Raw genomic sequence first — 16,985 nt, forward strand, 5'->3', positions numbered from 1 at the left:
TATTTCCCTATGGAAAAGACGGACAAGTTTTTTAATAAAGGGAAAACACAAAATAATCATCTCATCATTATATAATTTGTGATTCTCTATTTTGTCATTATTATTTTCTTATTTATACAAAAAAATCATATAATATTATCTTTTTATTTTGTCATCGCCATCTTTTTATTTTGAAAGTGTATTTAAAAATTGAATATTACACCAAAAAAGTATTTAATCTCAATCGAATAAATTCAACTATAAACTACAAATATTTGATATCAAAAAATAAAAATATAATCAGAAGGCACTTTGGTGCATGTGGCACGCTAGTTTAATAATTGGAAGATAATTGATCAATTCAAACTCAATTAACTAAATATTTTAGAACCTTAAATACGTATATGATGTTGCAAACTCAATTTATGATAAGATCAAATTTTAACTCTGCAATTACTTAAATTAAGAACATTATAAAAATTATTTAACTTTTAATGAATGTTTTTTTGTAAATAATTATGTGTGGATTTTTACATAAATTTTCAAAAGCTGTGTGATGAGGACAATATTTTATAAGGATAGGATAAGAATAGGGACAGTTATCAGGGAAATATATCTGCAAATGATTTGTTGCATCAAGTATTGTGGAAAATAAGGCAATTACATCTTGGACAGCAGATATAACCATAAAAAAGAAGCTGATGAAAGTAAAGGCTATTGAGATGGTAACATGGTCACAACTAATGCAAAGGTTGCCCGCAAAAAAAAATATATACGTCATTTTATACACTGTCACTGTACATCCATCATTCATATTTAATCATCATCAACTCTTCAAAAAGAATAATACAAATAAATGGTAGATGATGTAACAACTGTATATAAATCTTTATACTGACAGTGCATAAATATTACATTGTTACGCGGAATGTAGAAGAATTGAGTCTAATTCCAGTGTGATTCAGATTGGTCATCTTGGATAGGGCTAACATGGTAACAAAACATATGGCTGCGCAAGTATTCCTTACTATATAACATCATAAAACTGCAAGTGTTAAATGCCATAAATTCCAAAAACTGGGATCCAAAGAGCAAATGTTCCACAACTCAAATCCAATACAGAAGACATGTCCGAATTCTGCATTGTGTATGAATATCAGAAACTAAAATCATTGCTTACAATAGCATAATGAAATTAGGCTGATTCACCAGAACAGCAAATCTAGACTCCAAACATCAAATCCATGACCTTGGACACCAATGATTTTGTTGGAGAAGCAATGGTACCTCCTGTCTGGCGTACGCCTGAGTTGCCATTCTGAAGATAATAGGGTCGAGAAGACGCTCTCAATGTGCTCGTTTCTGAAAGTCTAGCAGAGGATAGAGGTAAAGGCATGAATTCCTGATTGTTCTGTCTTTCATTCACAGCTTGGCGTTGCATGGGATCCAACGGTTTCACACCTACTATTAGGACTCCATTAATTTGAATTCCATTCTTGTTGAGAGCTTTTTGTCCATCAGATCGATTCTGCATCAGGATTGAAATGTATTAAGTGATGAGATGCTACAAAAATTGATAAAGGGTAACCAACTAGTCCTTCAAAAAGAGTGTAGCTGGGGGAAAGCATTTGGAATCATTTCCAGATATTGATAAAGTATAATATCAATTTCAAAACAGTATTCTCGGGTAGTACTGAATTGGCCCACAACCATTGCTTTGACAGAAAAATCCAATCATTATTTTCATGAAAGTGAAAGATTACAAACCTGGTACAAAATGTGCATCCAGTTAGCATCTCTAGGTCCAGGAACATGTTTCAAAATTTCTCCACATTTTTCAAACTCCCTTAAAACCAAATTAGTATCACCGGGAGAAAATCTGCACACAAACAGAAAGAGCAAGAGCATTGTTAAAACTTAAAAGCATTTATATTGGTATACACAATATTGAAAGTAGATGCCTTTGGCTTATTGATTTGAAAGCTCAAACATAGATGCAAAAGGTTCAACAGGCCTCATCAAAGATATTCAAGTGCATACTCAAACATAGATGCAAAAGGTTCCTCTTTATGAGATGCTTTATACTAAAACACACTTCATGTCGGTCTATAAAGTTGCCATGTTATCCATCGTGATTGCCATCCCCAACTTCTCTTTAATTAGTATTTTAGGTATTGTTGATCAGTTATTATCATTTATCAGAAAACTCATTTAGTCATTTTGCCCAAGGTACTTCTTGAAAATAAGCATATATGCATGGCAATCTGTTTGCAGCCTTCAAGAAAACTGTCAACACTTCTCTCCATAATATATCCACACAGAAAATCCTAGTCTCATACATGCTGGAGTTTTTACCCAAACTGAGACTGATATACATCCAAAAGTTACAAGTAACAGTGTCTTGACTATCATTTGATTTTTCATTTTATCATTAACAATTCTCAAAACTATCACAGCTAGGTGCCCAAAGCCCCCTTTACAATCAAGTCCCTTGTTTGGAAAGTGGTACACAATAAGAAGTAACACTAGTAAATGTTACATTTGCAATAAGCATGTTAGTGTGCTTTAGGAAGCATCAGTTTTCATCTTAAGTTTTTGGACTTCGGAGCAACTTCTTTTGATTATTTTGGAGTGAGGGTGTAATTTGTGGTGTTGTTTTATTCATACTTAAAAATGTATTTTTCTTCCTCATTGAGATTCATACTTCAAAGGCAAGTGTCTATAAGTATATTTATAGCAATAGATGAAACTTAAATGTTAAATCAGAGTTAAGACATTACCCATAAACAGTAACCCATTCTTCCTCATTGAGATTCCCTGCTGGCAAGGAATTTCTTTGAACCTCGGGCCTTGCCACTTCCAGTGGTGGAGGAAGAGTTATCAAAGCGCCAGGCTGAACCACACCCTCGACTGGTGAACTCTTTCCCTTGTCATCTTGCTCACTGCCACTCTTTGCAGGTGACCACCAATTCAAACTGGGTGAGCCCTGTTGGTTTTGCTGCACCCCTCTTAAAGCATAAGATGTGCTGGCCTCTGATTTGGTTTTCAGCGGAGTTGAAAAATCTCTGTTTGAAGATTGGGTTGGAGTTCTAGGGTCTGAGTTGGTCTCGGGGGATATTTGGTAATCTGGTATACCCGATTCAGGAGAAAAGTCTGATCTATCTTCCAAGGTGTAAAAAGGAGGTGGTGGAAGGTCCGACCCACCAAAGTTCTCACGCCATGGAGTAGATACTACAGCTGTCTGGCCTGGACTCGAAAACTTTCCTCTCCGGGTCGAAACAGGTGAAGCTAAATCCTGGAAAAATAATGACTGCCTACCAGATCTTGGAGTTCTTTGCACTGTGGTGCTCATGTTATATTCTTTGTTTTACAGAATAGAAATTAAATCTGCAAATTAAGCCAACAAAATTGTCAAAATAGATGCATTGAAATCAAATTCCCCATAAGAGAAAAACTAGAAGCAGGACCCGTCAGCATTGAGAAATTTGTACATGTAACATGAAACTAAATTCACTAAGTGCCTGTTTGTTTAGGCTTTAAAAATGTGATTTGGTAAAAAAAAAACAAAAGTGAATTTTGAGAAGCTGGAAAATATAACTCCAAAAAAACTGAATTGAAGCTGTTTTCTTCAGCATTTGTAAAAGCCCAACCAAAAAAATATGCAATTTTCAGAAGTGATTTTTCAACAGAAAATAATCACATATTTTTGTGAGGAAAAACATCAACAAATAGGTCCTAAAATTATACAGTAGTTCCAAAGGATGAATAATGGAACATTCTAAACTAACCTAAGCAATTCAACAACTAATTCAATTCCAATTAAATTTCACCAGCAACCTAAACCTAAAATTCATCAACAAACAACAGTTAAAAATACACGATAAGATCCATATGCAAACAGGTTATCAGCAAATTGAGACCTATAGCTAAGTTTTTCAACGGCGTTTTTCAAATTACGGATCAATTTTATTGAAATTTATATCAAAAAAATCGAAAACGTAAGTAAGGTAGGTTGAACAACGATTTTAAGACCGAGAAGCATCGACATTGCAATATTACTAAAATATATGGAAATAAAAAAAAAGCGCTTCTGAAATATTGAGGAAGATTCAAACACAATAGAGTAGTGAGAGAGAGGTACCTGTTGTGTTGAATGTTGAGGAATGATCGTCGATTTTTTGTTTTTGTGTGGTTTTTATTATGAATTCCCCTCTCAAACCAAAACATAACCCGCTCCTCTCTTCTCAATTGTAGTGTTGTTTACTGGTATTATTAGGGGTGACTAGACCACTAGATCGGCCCAAATATGGTTAGGTCTAATTGAGTCATTGAGTTTGGTTCAAAAAATAGACCCAAATATCTAAGATTTGGTGGAAATTGAGCATGGCCTAACCTATTTTGTTTTATGATTATTCACTCATCATATTTGTATGTATTTTTACTTAAATGTTTGTTTAGAGAGTAATGATACCTTTTGATTAAAAGTATCACTGATTCTCTATTTTTCTTTATATACATGATTAATAATATACATATACATATATCCTTTTATATATTATAGTATGAAGAAGTCTTTATCTAAAATAAGTTTACATTATATTTAGTTAGATCAAATTTAAATGTTGACCTAGTCGATATTTAAAGTTAGATTAGTTTCGGGTCTAAGACCAAAGTCGAGTTCAAAAAAATAATCGAACCAATATTTATGATTGGGTAAGGACAAGTCTTAACTCATCCCAACCCAACTCATATGCACCCGTAACTAGTATAGAAAAAGAAGAGAAACACATGATTCTTGTGCAGTGAAAATAGAAGGAAAGAAAAGATGAGGAAAGAAAAATAGAGTAAAATTTTCTTTTCCATTATTTGGTTGAAAGGAAAATAAATGAAGGAAAGAAAAAAGACAACGGGACCTACTAAATTTTTTCTTCTCATATATGGAGTGAAAATGGAAAGAAAGCTTAGCTTAAAATTAATAAGATTTATTTTTTTGAACATCTCTTAATTTATTATTTTCCATTCTTTATTTCTTTGATATCATATAATTAAAGAATCATTTTTTATTAACATTTCTTTTATAAACTTATATTTCACTCACGTTTTCTTTTTAAACTAAACATAGTGTGAATCAAATTATAATTTTTGTTAAAATAATTAATTTCTTACATCAAGTTACAACTTTGTTCCTATAGTAAAGAAAACAAATATGGATAGTAATGAGACACACCGAACACGTATAATACTTTTACATACTCATACTAACATCTTATGTAGATACCCATAAGAGTAATAACTATTTGTGGTAGGAGTTATCAAATTTAATAATATAATTATATATTTTATAATTAGAATATGTATAAAAAAAATTATTACGTGCATAATAAGAAACTTTCTATAATTAAAATTTATTATTAAATAATAAAATATACACTATTATAAAGAAGTACAAAATTATAATATATAAAATATTTAATTAAAAAATGAATTTATTATTATGTACTTATCTACGGGGCAAATATATCTGTATTCACCCATAAAAGCAAATCAATATATCATGTGATTTTTTAAATAATTATATTTACTTTTTCTCTTCACTTTCTTTTCATTTTCTACCATACCAAACAACTAAAAATTCATCACATTTTTCACTCACTTTCTCCACTCAACTTTTCTTTCCTTAACTTTCGTGTGAGTTTATCTCATAAGTGATTGAATAATGTTATATATTTTTACTAAATTATCTTATAAATTTTTATATCTGTAAGAAAGTAAAATACATTATTTATAAATTATTATAAATAAAAAATATATATCACCTGCTTGTAGCTAAGAAAATCTGTAAAATAGTACAGTAGATGAGTATATCATTTTCGTTTTAGTATCTATATAAACATCTAAAAGTCAACTTAAATGATATAGTCAGAATAACATTATTTGTCAAAGAAACTTTTAATTATAATTATCTAAATATAGTTTTAGTTCACATAACTTGCCTTTTTATCAAAATTTACTTTACAAAACTCAATTTTGTAATTAGTATCTAAACAAACCCCAATACTTTCTAATATATATTACTTTTGAATTTTCCTAACCTCAAACTTAAAGACCAACGATAAAATAATAAAAATAATAGGTGCATATTATAAAATTAAATACACATTACTCATTTGACTTTGTCAGTAAATATCTTTTATATATTTTTTTAGCTTTTTATGAGGTTAAGAATTATATTCAACCCTTTAGAGATAAGGTTAAGAATTGCTTATATATATAATAAATGAATGGAAATGATGTAATGTCCGATAGATCCAATATTAAGAGTTCGATTTATAAGAATGATTTTTGTTTAAAGGGACATACACAATTTATGAAGTAAGAGAATATAATTGGTACTACCAAAATAAAATAAAATAAAACATGCATAACTATAAAAAGAAAAATTAACGAGGGGTAGAGCTAATTTGACCGTTAAATTTCAAATTTGCAAATAAAATAATATTATGGAATATCGAAATTAATATGATGTAGCGGACACATCCAACGTATGGAAGTATTTCTTGTGACCATAGGCATCTACTACATCATCCTGTCCCATCCAACGTCAAAACGTCGTGTCAATTGTCATGTACAATATGTTTCGGTATTTTTGGTACTAAGTATCCAAATTAATCTTCATTTAATATGTGATATGTTTCTTAATAAGTGTCACTTCTAATATTATATCTTTAACCTTTTTTATTATTTTAGAAATATAGTGGAGTCATTATTAAATTAACATCTTATTTATGATTAAATTTTAATATGTTGTTAAAATTTTATTAATTATTTATATATAGATTTCATCCTTGAATGTGTCCTATTTTATAATCGTTCATATTACACATTAAATTAAGCAATTTACTCTAATAATGCATTTACCTTTTATTATTAAATTAACCATACTATTTATTTTTAATCATTTTTAACTTTTAAATAAAAAGAATAAATAAATTATGAATGACCACATGTATACTTAGCTATATGTTTAGAACACTCTCATGCTATAAACCTATCATCTCCTCTTCCCTTATAAGTGGAGAATAAAATTTAGTAATTGTTCTTTGTTGAAGTAATATATAAAATGAGGAAAATATATAAAATGAAGACGCATGCAGAAATGTGATGATGGTGTTCAGTGTGACCCACTCCATTTCCACACAAACCTCTTTCTCCCATACTTTTGTGTTTTTTAAGACTCTTCTTACATCATACCCTTCCATTATCTCCTCTCTTTATTACTCTTTTGCCATTATCTATCTCCTTTTTAAAATGAGCTAGGAACTCAGCTTAATGAAACATTGTTTTCCTAGCTGTTGTTTCCCAAAATTTTATTATTAATCCCCTTAACTTCTTCCATGCTATTTCAAAGTTTAGTTATATTTTTGAACTGTGTTTTCAAAGCTATCATCACAAACAACATTCATTATTAGAAATGATTAACTCTGTTCATTTGTTTCTTCTTTAGCTCTGTCTATTTTTTTATTTCATTTCCATTTTTATGTAAAAAAACACTATTAGGATAGATCCTTGATAGGAAATATTTTATAGAAAAAATAAAATAAAGCACGGGTATGTGAATTTTATGAAGCAAAACAATTCTGTCATTATTTTTTTTCTATTGCAAAAATAAAATGATTATTTAATCCAAAAACCAAGGACATATAAAATTCAAATTTTGAAGAATTTCTTACCCTATGATATAGACTGCAATCATCAAGTTTACTTAACACATGTGAGAAGATCTAGCATGAAGTATTAAATTAACAGTACAATAAATATGTACCATTAATATAAAAAATTATATATATTAATACATCATCCATAATTTATTGATATTATTCTTTTGAATAGTTAATAATAAAAATACGAATAATAAATAATATATTGATAGTATAAAAAATACATATATTGACACTATATATATATATATTTTCTTAAATACAAAAAACCATACAATTAATGAAGTGAGTAAAATGAAGCAGAAAGTAGGAGGGGTAATTATGAGATTACACAGACAATGATATCGGCAACAGTGGGCCCCAGTAGCCGCATGTTTTTGGGGCGTTCGGAAGCAGCCGTGTCAGAACTTCAGCCGCCACGCGGAAAAATGGCATTGTTGTCCATGAGCGGCCATATACTACATAAACTCCCATTTATCAAAAGAGGGTAAAATGTAAAGATTTATATACATGTATTTTATTATTCATCATTTATTTGTATTATATTTTCTAAAAAGTCAATAATAATTAAAAATTAATGGTAATTGGTGATGATAAAATGATAGTGCATACATATTTTTAGAAAAATAATAATAATTATATGACAATTACTATATTACTAAAATTGTTAATAAGTATATATAATTTTTAAAATTATCTTTTATTAGGCGAGTTCTTTTTTTATCAGTTGATTTTTTCTTCTGAATCAATTAATCAATATAAAATACTTTGTAAGGAAAGTATTTAAAATAAAACAGTTTTTAATTAATAATGTTTTATTTTTTTGGTACTACCAAGTATATCATTTTAACTTTTTGGGCAAGGAACTAATTCCTTTTAAAGTTTGCAACTGCCCCTTAACACGTGTCGCTTTTATGAATTGAATCATCACTTTGAGTTTCTAGTGGGACTTTATACTATTAAACCAATATTTTGTTAATAATAATATTTAATTTGATATAATCATGTCTATATTTTGATTTTATCGGTAAAATGTCTCACAAAACTAATTAAATATTTGACTTATGGGAAGATTTTATTGAGGTTTTCCTTATTATATCAATACTTAGATGAAATAATAATATAATTTTTTTTATATTTTTACTGCACCATTTATGTATAGTTTGAATAGTTATCAACTCTTCTTAAATAAATCAATAAGACTCTGCTCTAATGACATGAGATTTCATTAGATTCCAAAGGTTGATAATGTAATAGACTTTTATGAGTGATACTTGTTAGGAGAGACAATCATAAACAAAGATTAATACCGAAAAAAACGTATTAAACTCATTAATTAAATGTGGATAGTTTTGTATGCTTTGTTTTCTAAAATAATAAAGAAAGGGTGCTTCATTTGAACTTTGAAGTGAAAGAAGCATTGAAAACAAGGACAAAAAATGAGAAACCAAACAGCAAAAAGTAAAAAAGCCTGAACATGATGCTAGTGTCTTTCTCTTTCACCAACCCTTCTTTTTTCTATTCTACTTCCCAAACCTAAAAAAGTAGAACCATTCACAAATCACAATCACACTTCACAGATCAATATTTCACACTGTTACACATAGATTCTCCCTCAGCTCACAAAAAAGAATCTAACTTTGTTCCCCTCGTTCTGTTGATTCTTTCAAAAAAATGATGATTCATAGATCAGTGAGAATTGGTATAGATTAGCAACCCCATGATGAAGATCGGTGAAACGCTGTCGTTTTGGTTCCTTCTCAGCCCAGGAGCAATAACACGTTTCATTGTATAGTTCACTATTCAGCTGAATCAAATCGTGTGCACAACATTTCTGGGTGTTTATTGAATTTCACTTTTTTCTTCATAAAAACAAAAAAAATTGTTTTTTTAAGGTTGTTGGAGGAAATTAGATCGTGGGTATTGTTAGTTGATCTTAAAAGATAGTTCATGTTTTATTGTTAGCTTCACTGTTTTGAACTCTTGAAGTATATAACTACTAGTTAGTTGGTGTTAGAAGAGTAGTAGTAATAGTAGTTTTGAAAAGAAGATAGAAGAAGAAAGTTATTATAGTATTTGAGGAATTTAAGTTATGGCAATGTCCTGCAAGGATGGTAAGCAACTACAAAGAGATTTGGACAATGGTAAATATGTCCGATACACACCGGAGCAGGTTGAAGCACTTGAGAGGCTTTATCATGATTGCCCAAAGCCCAGTTCCATTCGTCGCCAGCAGCTTATTCGCGAGTGCCCGATCCTCTCCCACATTGAACCAAAGCAAATCAAAGTTTGGTTCCAGAACAGAAGGTATCAATAGTACTTGGAACTCGCTCCATTGCAAAGTTTTACTTTACAGCTGCATGCATTTTTGTTTAGACTATTGATTGTTGATTGTAACACCATTTATGAAGAGTAAGTCAATGCTTATTTTCATATATATGGGGCAAAATGTGCCCTCAATTTAGTCCTTGAGAAATGACAAATCTAAACTCAGTCAACAAGTTTAGTCCTCCGAGAAATAAAAAAGTAAAAAATGAACTCGGTGGTTAAGAATTTCGAACGTTCGTAAAAATGGCTAATATTCTTTGGGAACAAATTGGAGTTTTTCATTTTCTAGTATGCTGGATGAGGGAACTGCCAAATTAAGCCCAAACTTATGTCTTCGGTTTAATTGTTTGGTGAACTCAGATGTAGAGAGAAGCAGAGGAAAGAGGCTTCACGGCTGCAATCTGTGAACAGGAAGCTTAGTGCAATGAACAAGCTTTTGATGGAGGAGAATGATCGGTTGCAGAAGCAGGTGTCTCAATTGGTGTATGAAAATGGCTTCTTTCGTCAACATGCCCCAAATGTAAGAATTATTTGGTTGTTCATTTGTTTCTACTACTCCACCATTTTGGATTAGTTTTGAAAGACTGAAAATTTTGTAACTAAGATTCCAATCAAAATTTCTCAATTTACTTTTAGAAACTAAGAGACTTAAATGTTGAACCCATGTCTTATTAAATTGTGAGCTTATTAGAACTGAGTTAGAGTGGTGTTTTTATGCAGACTAAGCTTACAACCAAAGACACAAGCTGTGAGTCTGTGGTGACTAGTGGTCAACACAATTTGACAACTCAGCATCCTCCAAGGGATGCAAGTCCTGCAGGGTTAGTGGGAATGTGATTGTTGGGTCACTGTCTGTCATTATTTTCTGTAACCACTTGGTTGTGTATGTTTTGGCCTTATGGAATCTTGTGTTGCGTCTTTTTCCCAGGCTTTTGTCCATTGCAGAAGAGACTTTAGCAGAGTTTCTTTCAAAGGCTACTGGGACTGCTGTTGAGTGGGTCCAAATGCCTGGAATGAAGGTACACCTATAACTCTTTATATTGGTTGATCAATTAATTATTTTATTCTTTAACTCTGTTCTTGGAATGATACATTAATAGAATGGTTAAGTTTAGAATTATTCTAAATCTTCCTACTAAGTCTCCTACTTATCATACATAGAAAGTATTGAATGCTGTTTATACTCTGAAGTCATTGATTTATTTACTTTTTCACTTAATACATTCTGTGTAGCATTAGAAGGATCAAGTACGAGTAGAGCAGTATATAGTAAAACTCTTCAACTAAATATTGGCAAACAACTGTCTTTGGTGAATAATTTGACGCCCCAACTTTTGATGACTTCCTTTTTTAAATATATCTTGCTGATGTATGCAGCCTGGTCCGGATTCCATTGGAATCGTTGCTATTTCCCATGGTTGCACTGGTGTGGCAGCAAGAGCCTGTGGCCTAGTGGGTCTAGAACCCACAAGGGTAAGTGGTCTAAGTTTGTTGCCTTTATTGTTTATATTAGTTGCAATACTTATGTTTATAATCAACCATACTCTTTACAGGTTGCAGAAATCCTCAAAGATCGGCCTTCATGGTTTCGTGATTGCCGAGCTGTTGATGTGCTGAATGTGCTACCCACCGCAAATGGTGGAACCATAGAGCTGCTATACATGCAGGTAAAATAAAATTCAATGTGTATGAGTGATGGTAACTCTCTGCAATTTTACGTTAATAGATTGTCACTAAATCTTATTTGCATTCCTTTCCGATGATCAGCTATACGCTCCAACCACATTGGCACCTGCACGTGACTTCTGGTTGTTGCGCTACACGTCTGTTCTAGAAGATGGAAGCCTAGTGGTTAGTGACTCTAAATAAATTCGTAGTTTTTCTTTAAATTGACATTGTGGTTAATAACATATCTCTCATGTGCTATACCTAGCCCTAATTTCACATTACTCATGCATCCTACTCGCCAGTTATGTCTAAATCATTTTTATAATGCGTTCCCTACTTTAGATCTGTGAGAGGTCACTTAAAAATACACAAAATGGTCCAGCCATGCCCCCCGTGCAGCATTTCGTTAGAGCAGAGCTTCTGCCTAGTGGGTACCTGATAAGACCTTGTGAAGGAGGCGGTTCCATCATCCACATTGTTGATCATATGGATTTGGAGGTAAATGTATTAAACTTTGTTAACCAAAAAATCGATGAAACTTTGTCACATTAATTTTTTTATATAACTTAAAAGTAACTTACGCATGTTTGTATTATTGTTAGCCCTGGAGTGTTCCTGAAGTACTGCGTCCACTGTATGAATCATCGACAATGCTGGCTCAGAAGACAACAATGGCGGTGTGTTATTTTGTAAAAAGAATTTCGGATGATGTTACAACAATACAATTATGTGTTATTTCTGGTCCTATTTAATTAAACATAAATTTAAATTCTTTACTATTGGAAAATATTTATCACCTTAAGAGTAGCGAGAATATACATTATGGGGTTCAGCAATCATCTTTCTCCTTTTCATCTAGGCCCTACGCCAGCTAAGGCAAATTTCACATGAAGTTTCTCAGTCCAATGTCACTGGGTGTGGAAGACGACCTGCAGCTCTTCGAGCTCTTGGCCAGAGACTGAGCCGGTTAATATATTCTACTGGTGTATGGTTTTTTTGAATTTCTTTGCGTATAAATTTGGCGTCTCACATCTATTTCCTGGCAGGGGTTTCAATGAGGCACTTAATGGATTTACTGACGAGGGTTGGTCTACGATTGCCAATGATGGTGTTGATGATGTCACAGTTCTAGTCAATTCATCACCGGACAAGTTAATGGGCCTTAATCTTTCCTTTGCCGGTGGATTCCCAGTTGTCAGCAATGCAGTCTTATGTGCCAAAGCTTCAATGCTATTACAGGTCAGGATGCTTAGAAATTCACTGAATTTCCTTTAATTAGAAACTAAATATCAGATAACAAGAAATGTCGATTTTATTGCCGTAGGTGTATTTTTGGACAAAGATGTATTCTAATCATATAGTTCATAATGTTTGCTGAATGTACCTGTTTAGTTGCTTTTCTGTGAGCAGTTGAGTGTATGTTTATTTGAAAAATGAATCATGGAATCAAATGATCATAGTATAATGAATACCAATTGCCTAGTCGTGAAAATGTTATCAAGTAATTGCTGAACACACCTTATTTTTCATGTTATTTTTATTATATTATTTGTTGTAGTAGCATTAGTTTCTCTTCTCTTTTCCTTGACTGCTTTGTTCTTTGCAAAAGCATATCCTAGAACGTTTGTTCATTTTAAGTTGTAACATCGTTCTTAATTTCCTTATTGACATGTCCCATTTCTATGTCCAGAACGTGCCTCCAGTGGTACTACTAAGGTTCCTTCGGGAGCATAGGTCAGAGTGGGCAGACAACAACATGGATGCTTACTCAGCTGCTGCCATTAAAGTTGGTCCGTCTAGCTTTTCAGGATCTCGAGTTGGAAACTATGGTGGCCAAGTTATTCTCCCTCTAGCCCACACTATCGAGCATGAGGAGGTGCTTAGTTGGTTCTAAAGTTGCAATGCAACTATGAAGAATTTTAAATTTGTTCATGTTCTAACTTTTTACTTATCCATGCTAGTTTCTGGAAGTTATTAAATTGGAAGGAGTTGCACATTCTCCTGAAGACGCAATTATGCCAAGAGAAATGTTTCTTTTGCAGGTAAGTTTTTACCCCTTATGTTGCTTGCTCTATGCTTATCCATCTGCCGTGTTGTTTTGAGACAACCTTTTCGTACTTACCAATCACTATTCTATCATGAACTTGTTTCTGGTTTATTTTCTTATAGCTTATTTGATTTGTTTTGATAGCTCTGCACTGGAATGGACGAGAATGCTGTTGGCACCTCTGCTGAACTTATATTTGCTCCAATTGATGTATCCTTTGCTGACGATGCCCCCCTCCTGCCTTCTGGATTTCGCATCATTCCTCTTGATTCTGGAAAGGTTAGCCTCAGTCATCGCTGAAGCCGTATATTTTGCTTGTATTTAGTATTTACCTTTTCACAAGTTTCTTTTAAGTACCGCAATAAAAAACCTTTGCAGGAGGCGTCCAACCCAAATCGCACCCTTGACCTTGCATCTGCCCTCGATATTGGCCCCACTGGCAACAAAGCATCAAATGATTACTCTGGAAACTCAGGCTGCATGAGATCCGTGATGACAATAGCATTTGAATTTGCATTTGAAAGTCATATGCAAGAGCATGTAGCTTCCATGGCACGACAATATGTTCGCAGCATTATATCGTCAGTTCAAAGGGTGGCATTAGCACTTTCTCCTTCTCATTTGAACTCACAAGCTGGGCTTAGGACACCATTGGGTACTCCTGAAGCACAAACACTTGCTCGATGGATCTGCAACAGTTATAGGTGTGTAATTTTTTTTTATTTTTGCCCTTTGCCTTTTAATTACCGAGACCAAGTCTGGTGCAATATATTTAGCAAGGTATCCTATTATATACTGGCTGGCATACCCGGTATGATGTTCATATTAGATACTTAATTCCATTTCTCATGTGACAGTATTGTTCTTCAAGTTAGCCTTACAGATGAGTAAATAATTCGATGTTATCTCTTCAAGTTAGCATCTCTGAAGTTAATGAATGGTTACATAAGTTGCATACCCGCATTTGGTAAAATTTATTTTTCTCTAATAGTCAGCGCTTGCCCTCAAACAGTTTCGACTTCGTATTCACATTTTAGGAAAATGGGTCTTCTGCTGAACTTTCTATAGGCTACATAGATGCTGAGTTCTGGAAAGAGACTCGTGGCTCAAAATCTTAAATATTGTGATAGTTATAACTGGTTGACAGTAATTCAAATCACTGACCTTACTTTTTACTAATTTTTGAATTGATATTTCTAATCTGTTGCATACAGATTAGAAACATTTAGTGAAATTTCTGGCTCCTTCTGGTCTTATAATCGCACTGAGATCTTGTTTGTCTGTCTTAATTTTGTAGGTGCTACTTGGGTGTCGAGCTACTTAAATCTAATAACGAGGGTAATGAATCTTTACTCAAATCCTTGTGGCATCACTCTGATGCTATACTGTGCTGCACGATGAAGGTATGCTTGAACTATATTTCAATTTAACAGTACATGTATCTATTCTCACTCACCTTCTAACTCGGTTTCTTTATTGGAAAAAATAATAAAAGTATTTAGTTGGGCTATGATTAGCTGAATTTTTTTACGGCAGAGTTCAGATTAAGTTAAACATTATCCGAGTTGTAGTGACTTAACCTATAGCTTTTATTCTCAATTTTTTGTAAAGTATACGTCCATTTTCTTGTTGGTACCTGCAAGGAGCTATTTTATATCATATCTGTCAAAGCTGCAACTCCACTATTGATACTCTTCTTCCACTAGTTTGAAAGCATATTGATTGAACTCGGTTTTTGCAGGTCTCACCAGTGTTCACTTTTGCAAACCAAGCGGGGCTTGACATGCTGGAAACTACCTTAGTTGCTTTACAAGATATAACTCTGGAGAAAATATTTGATGATCATGGCCGAAAGATTCTCTGCTCAGAGTTCCCCCAGATTATTCAACAGGTATACTAATTTTTGACGTAAATTTGCATCAATTCCACTTCCATTAGGTTTTTTGATGTTGCAGTCTTTTTACATGGGCGTACTTGCTCTTTTTCCTTATCTATCTTCCCCCAACTTAAATGGGTGAATGCCGAAAATCTAACTCCGTACTTTCAAACTTTATTGCCCTTTCTATTGATTTCTCTTTCATTACATTTTGAAAGGGATTTGCATGCCTTCAAGGAGGTATTTGTCTTTCAAGCATGGGACGACCAATCTCGTACGAAAGGGTAGTGGCTTGGAAGGTGCTGAATGAAGAAGAGAATGCACATTGTATTTGCTTTATGTTCATGAACTGGTCTTTTGTTTGACCATTATGTTTAGAGAGGAAGAACCTAAGTGTTAAAGATGATACTCTTTTGAAGACTTATGTTTTTGTTGGTTGGTGTTTTCTTGCATTTACTTCTAAGACATGGATTTGGATTTGCATGTAAAATACTACTTATGTGTGTTAGACTATGTTGCTAATTCTCTTGTCTTGGCCTGTGTTTATATTTGCTGCATTCTTATGTTTTATGCTGTGATATGAGAAAGATTGTTGATGTCACAATGAAATTTTATCTTCCTGAGTTATGCACAAATTTCAATTATGAAATAAGTTGCTTTCTCTAGAACTTGCAATAATTTCTTGGAACAAGATTGATTAGAGAGATAAATGAGCAATGTTTTACTTGTGTTGATATATTCCACACTTTATGAAATATAAGAGGCATACATCATGGTTTATACACTTGGAAATTTGTTTTTAGATCTCAAAACATGTTTAAGTACATTTTGTTCTCACCTTTATTTAACTAGCATGTTTAGCTTAAGATTCCTTGAAACTAACATTGATCTCAATGCTTTCATGTTTAGCTTTAAATTTAGAGTAAATACCCATTTTGGACAACACTTGGTAGGGATTAATTTGATTCCAAAAAGGATTAATTTGACTCACATGTGAAATTTTTGGGACCATTTTACATCTTTTCTTTGTTGAAAGACTAAACTGATAAGGTTGAAAAATATGAGGGACTAAAATGAGTATCTACTCTTAAATTTAAAGGCAAATAAAAATTATGTACTTGTCGGTTCAAAATTAAGCTCCATGCATGGGTTATTGAAATTTATAATTATGAATGTAGTTGACCAAAATAGCTCTCTAAGACCTAAACACTTGTATACTACAACCAACTGATAAAAAAAAAACCAAATTTGTATTCTATTAGGTGAAATCAACTACATGGATAAAATAATACCATAATTTTCTATCATAAATAATCTTCATAATTATGTATAATAACTTGTGTATAACTTTGTGTAAAGTAATTATATA

At 32.5% G+C, this 16,985-nt stretch overlaps 2 protein-coding genes across 3 annotated transcripts; one reads left to right on the top strand and one right to left on the bottom strand.

Moving 5' to 3' along the window:
- On the bottom strand, window positions 977-4,221 carry LOC109351232 (nuclear pore complex protein NUP35). 2 transcript variants are annotated; one of them, XM_019592631.1, is made up of 4 exons: window positions 4,121-4,221; window positions 2,760-3,366; window positions 1,747-1,858; window positions 977-1,507 (listed from the first exon to the last, which is right to left on the bottom strand). In XM_019592631.1, the coding sequence occupies exons 2-4, from the start codon at window positions 3,329-3,331 to the stop codon at window positions 1,202-1,204; spliced, it is 990 nt and encodes a 329-aa protein (XP_019448176.1). In that variant the 5' UTR covers window positions 3,332-3,366; window positions 4,121-4,221; the 3' UTR covers window positions 977-1,201. The 2 variants fall into 2 exon arrangements, with proteins under 2 accessions (XP_019448176.1, XP_019448175.1); XM_019592630.1 differs by lacking the exon at window positions 4,121-4,221 and adding an exon at window positions 3,589-3,998 and having other exon boundaries at window positions 2,760-3,483.
- Window positions 9,135-16,162, top strand: LOC109351234 (homeobox-leucine zipper protein ATHB-15). Its single transcript, XM_019592633.1, has 18 exons — window positions 9,135-10,004; window positions 10,386-10,545; window positions 10,746-10,846; window positions 10,954-11,044; window positions 11,403-11,498; window positions 11,579-11,692; window positions 11,793-11,876; window positions 12,036-12,191; window positions 12,296-12,370; window positions 12,553-12,659; window positions 12,740-12,932; window positions 13,384-13,569; window positions 13,655-13,735; window positions 13,885-14,019; window positions 14,119-14,444; window positions 15,038-15,143; window positions 15,482-15,631; window positions 15,835-16,162. Exons 1-18 carry the CDS (start codon window positions 9,790-9,792, stop codon window positions 15,979-15,981), a joined length of 2,523 nt encoding a protein of 840 aa, XP_019448178.1. The 5' UTR covers window positions 9,135-9,789; the 3' UTR covers window positions 15,982-16,162.

The sequence above is a fragment of the Lupinus angustifolius genome, chromosome LG06, assembly GCF_001865875.1.
Source record: "Lupinus angustifolius cultivar Tanjil chromosome LG06, LupAngTanjil_v1.0, whole genome shotgun sequence".
NCBI classification, from domain to species: Eukaryota; Viridiplantae; Streptophyta; class Magnoliopsida; order Fabales; family Fabaceae; genus Lupinus; species Lupinus angustifolius.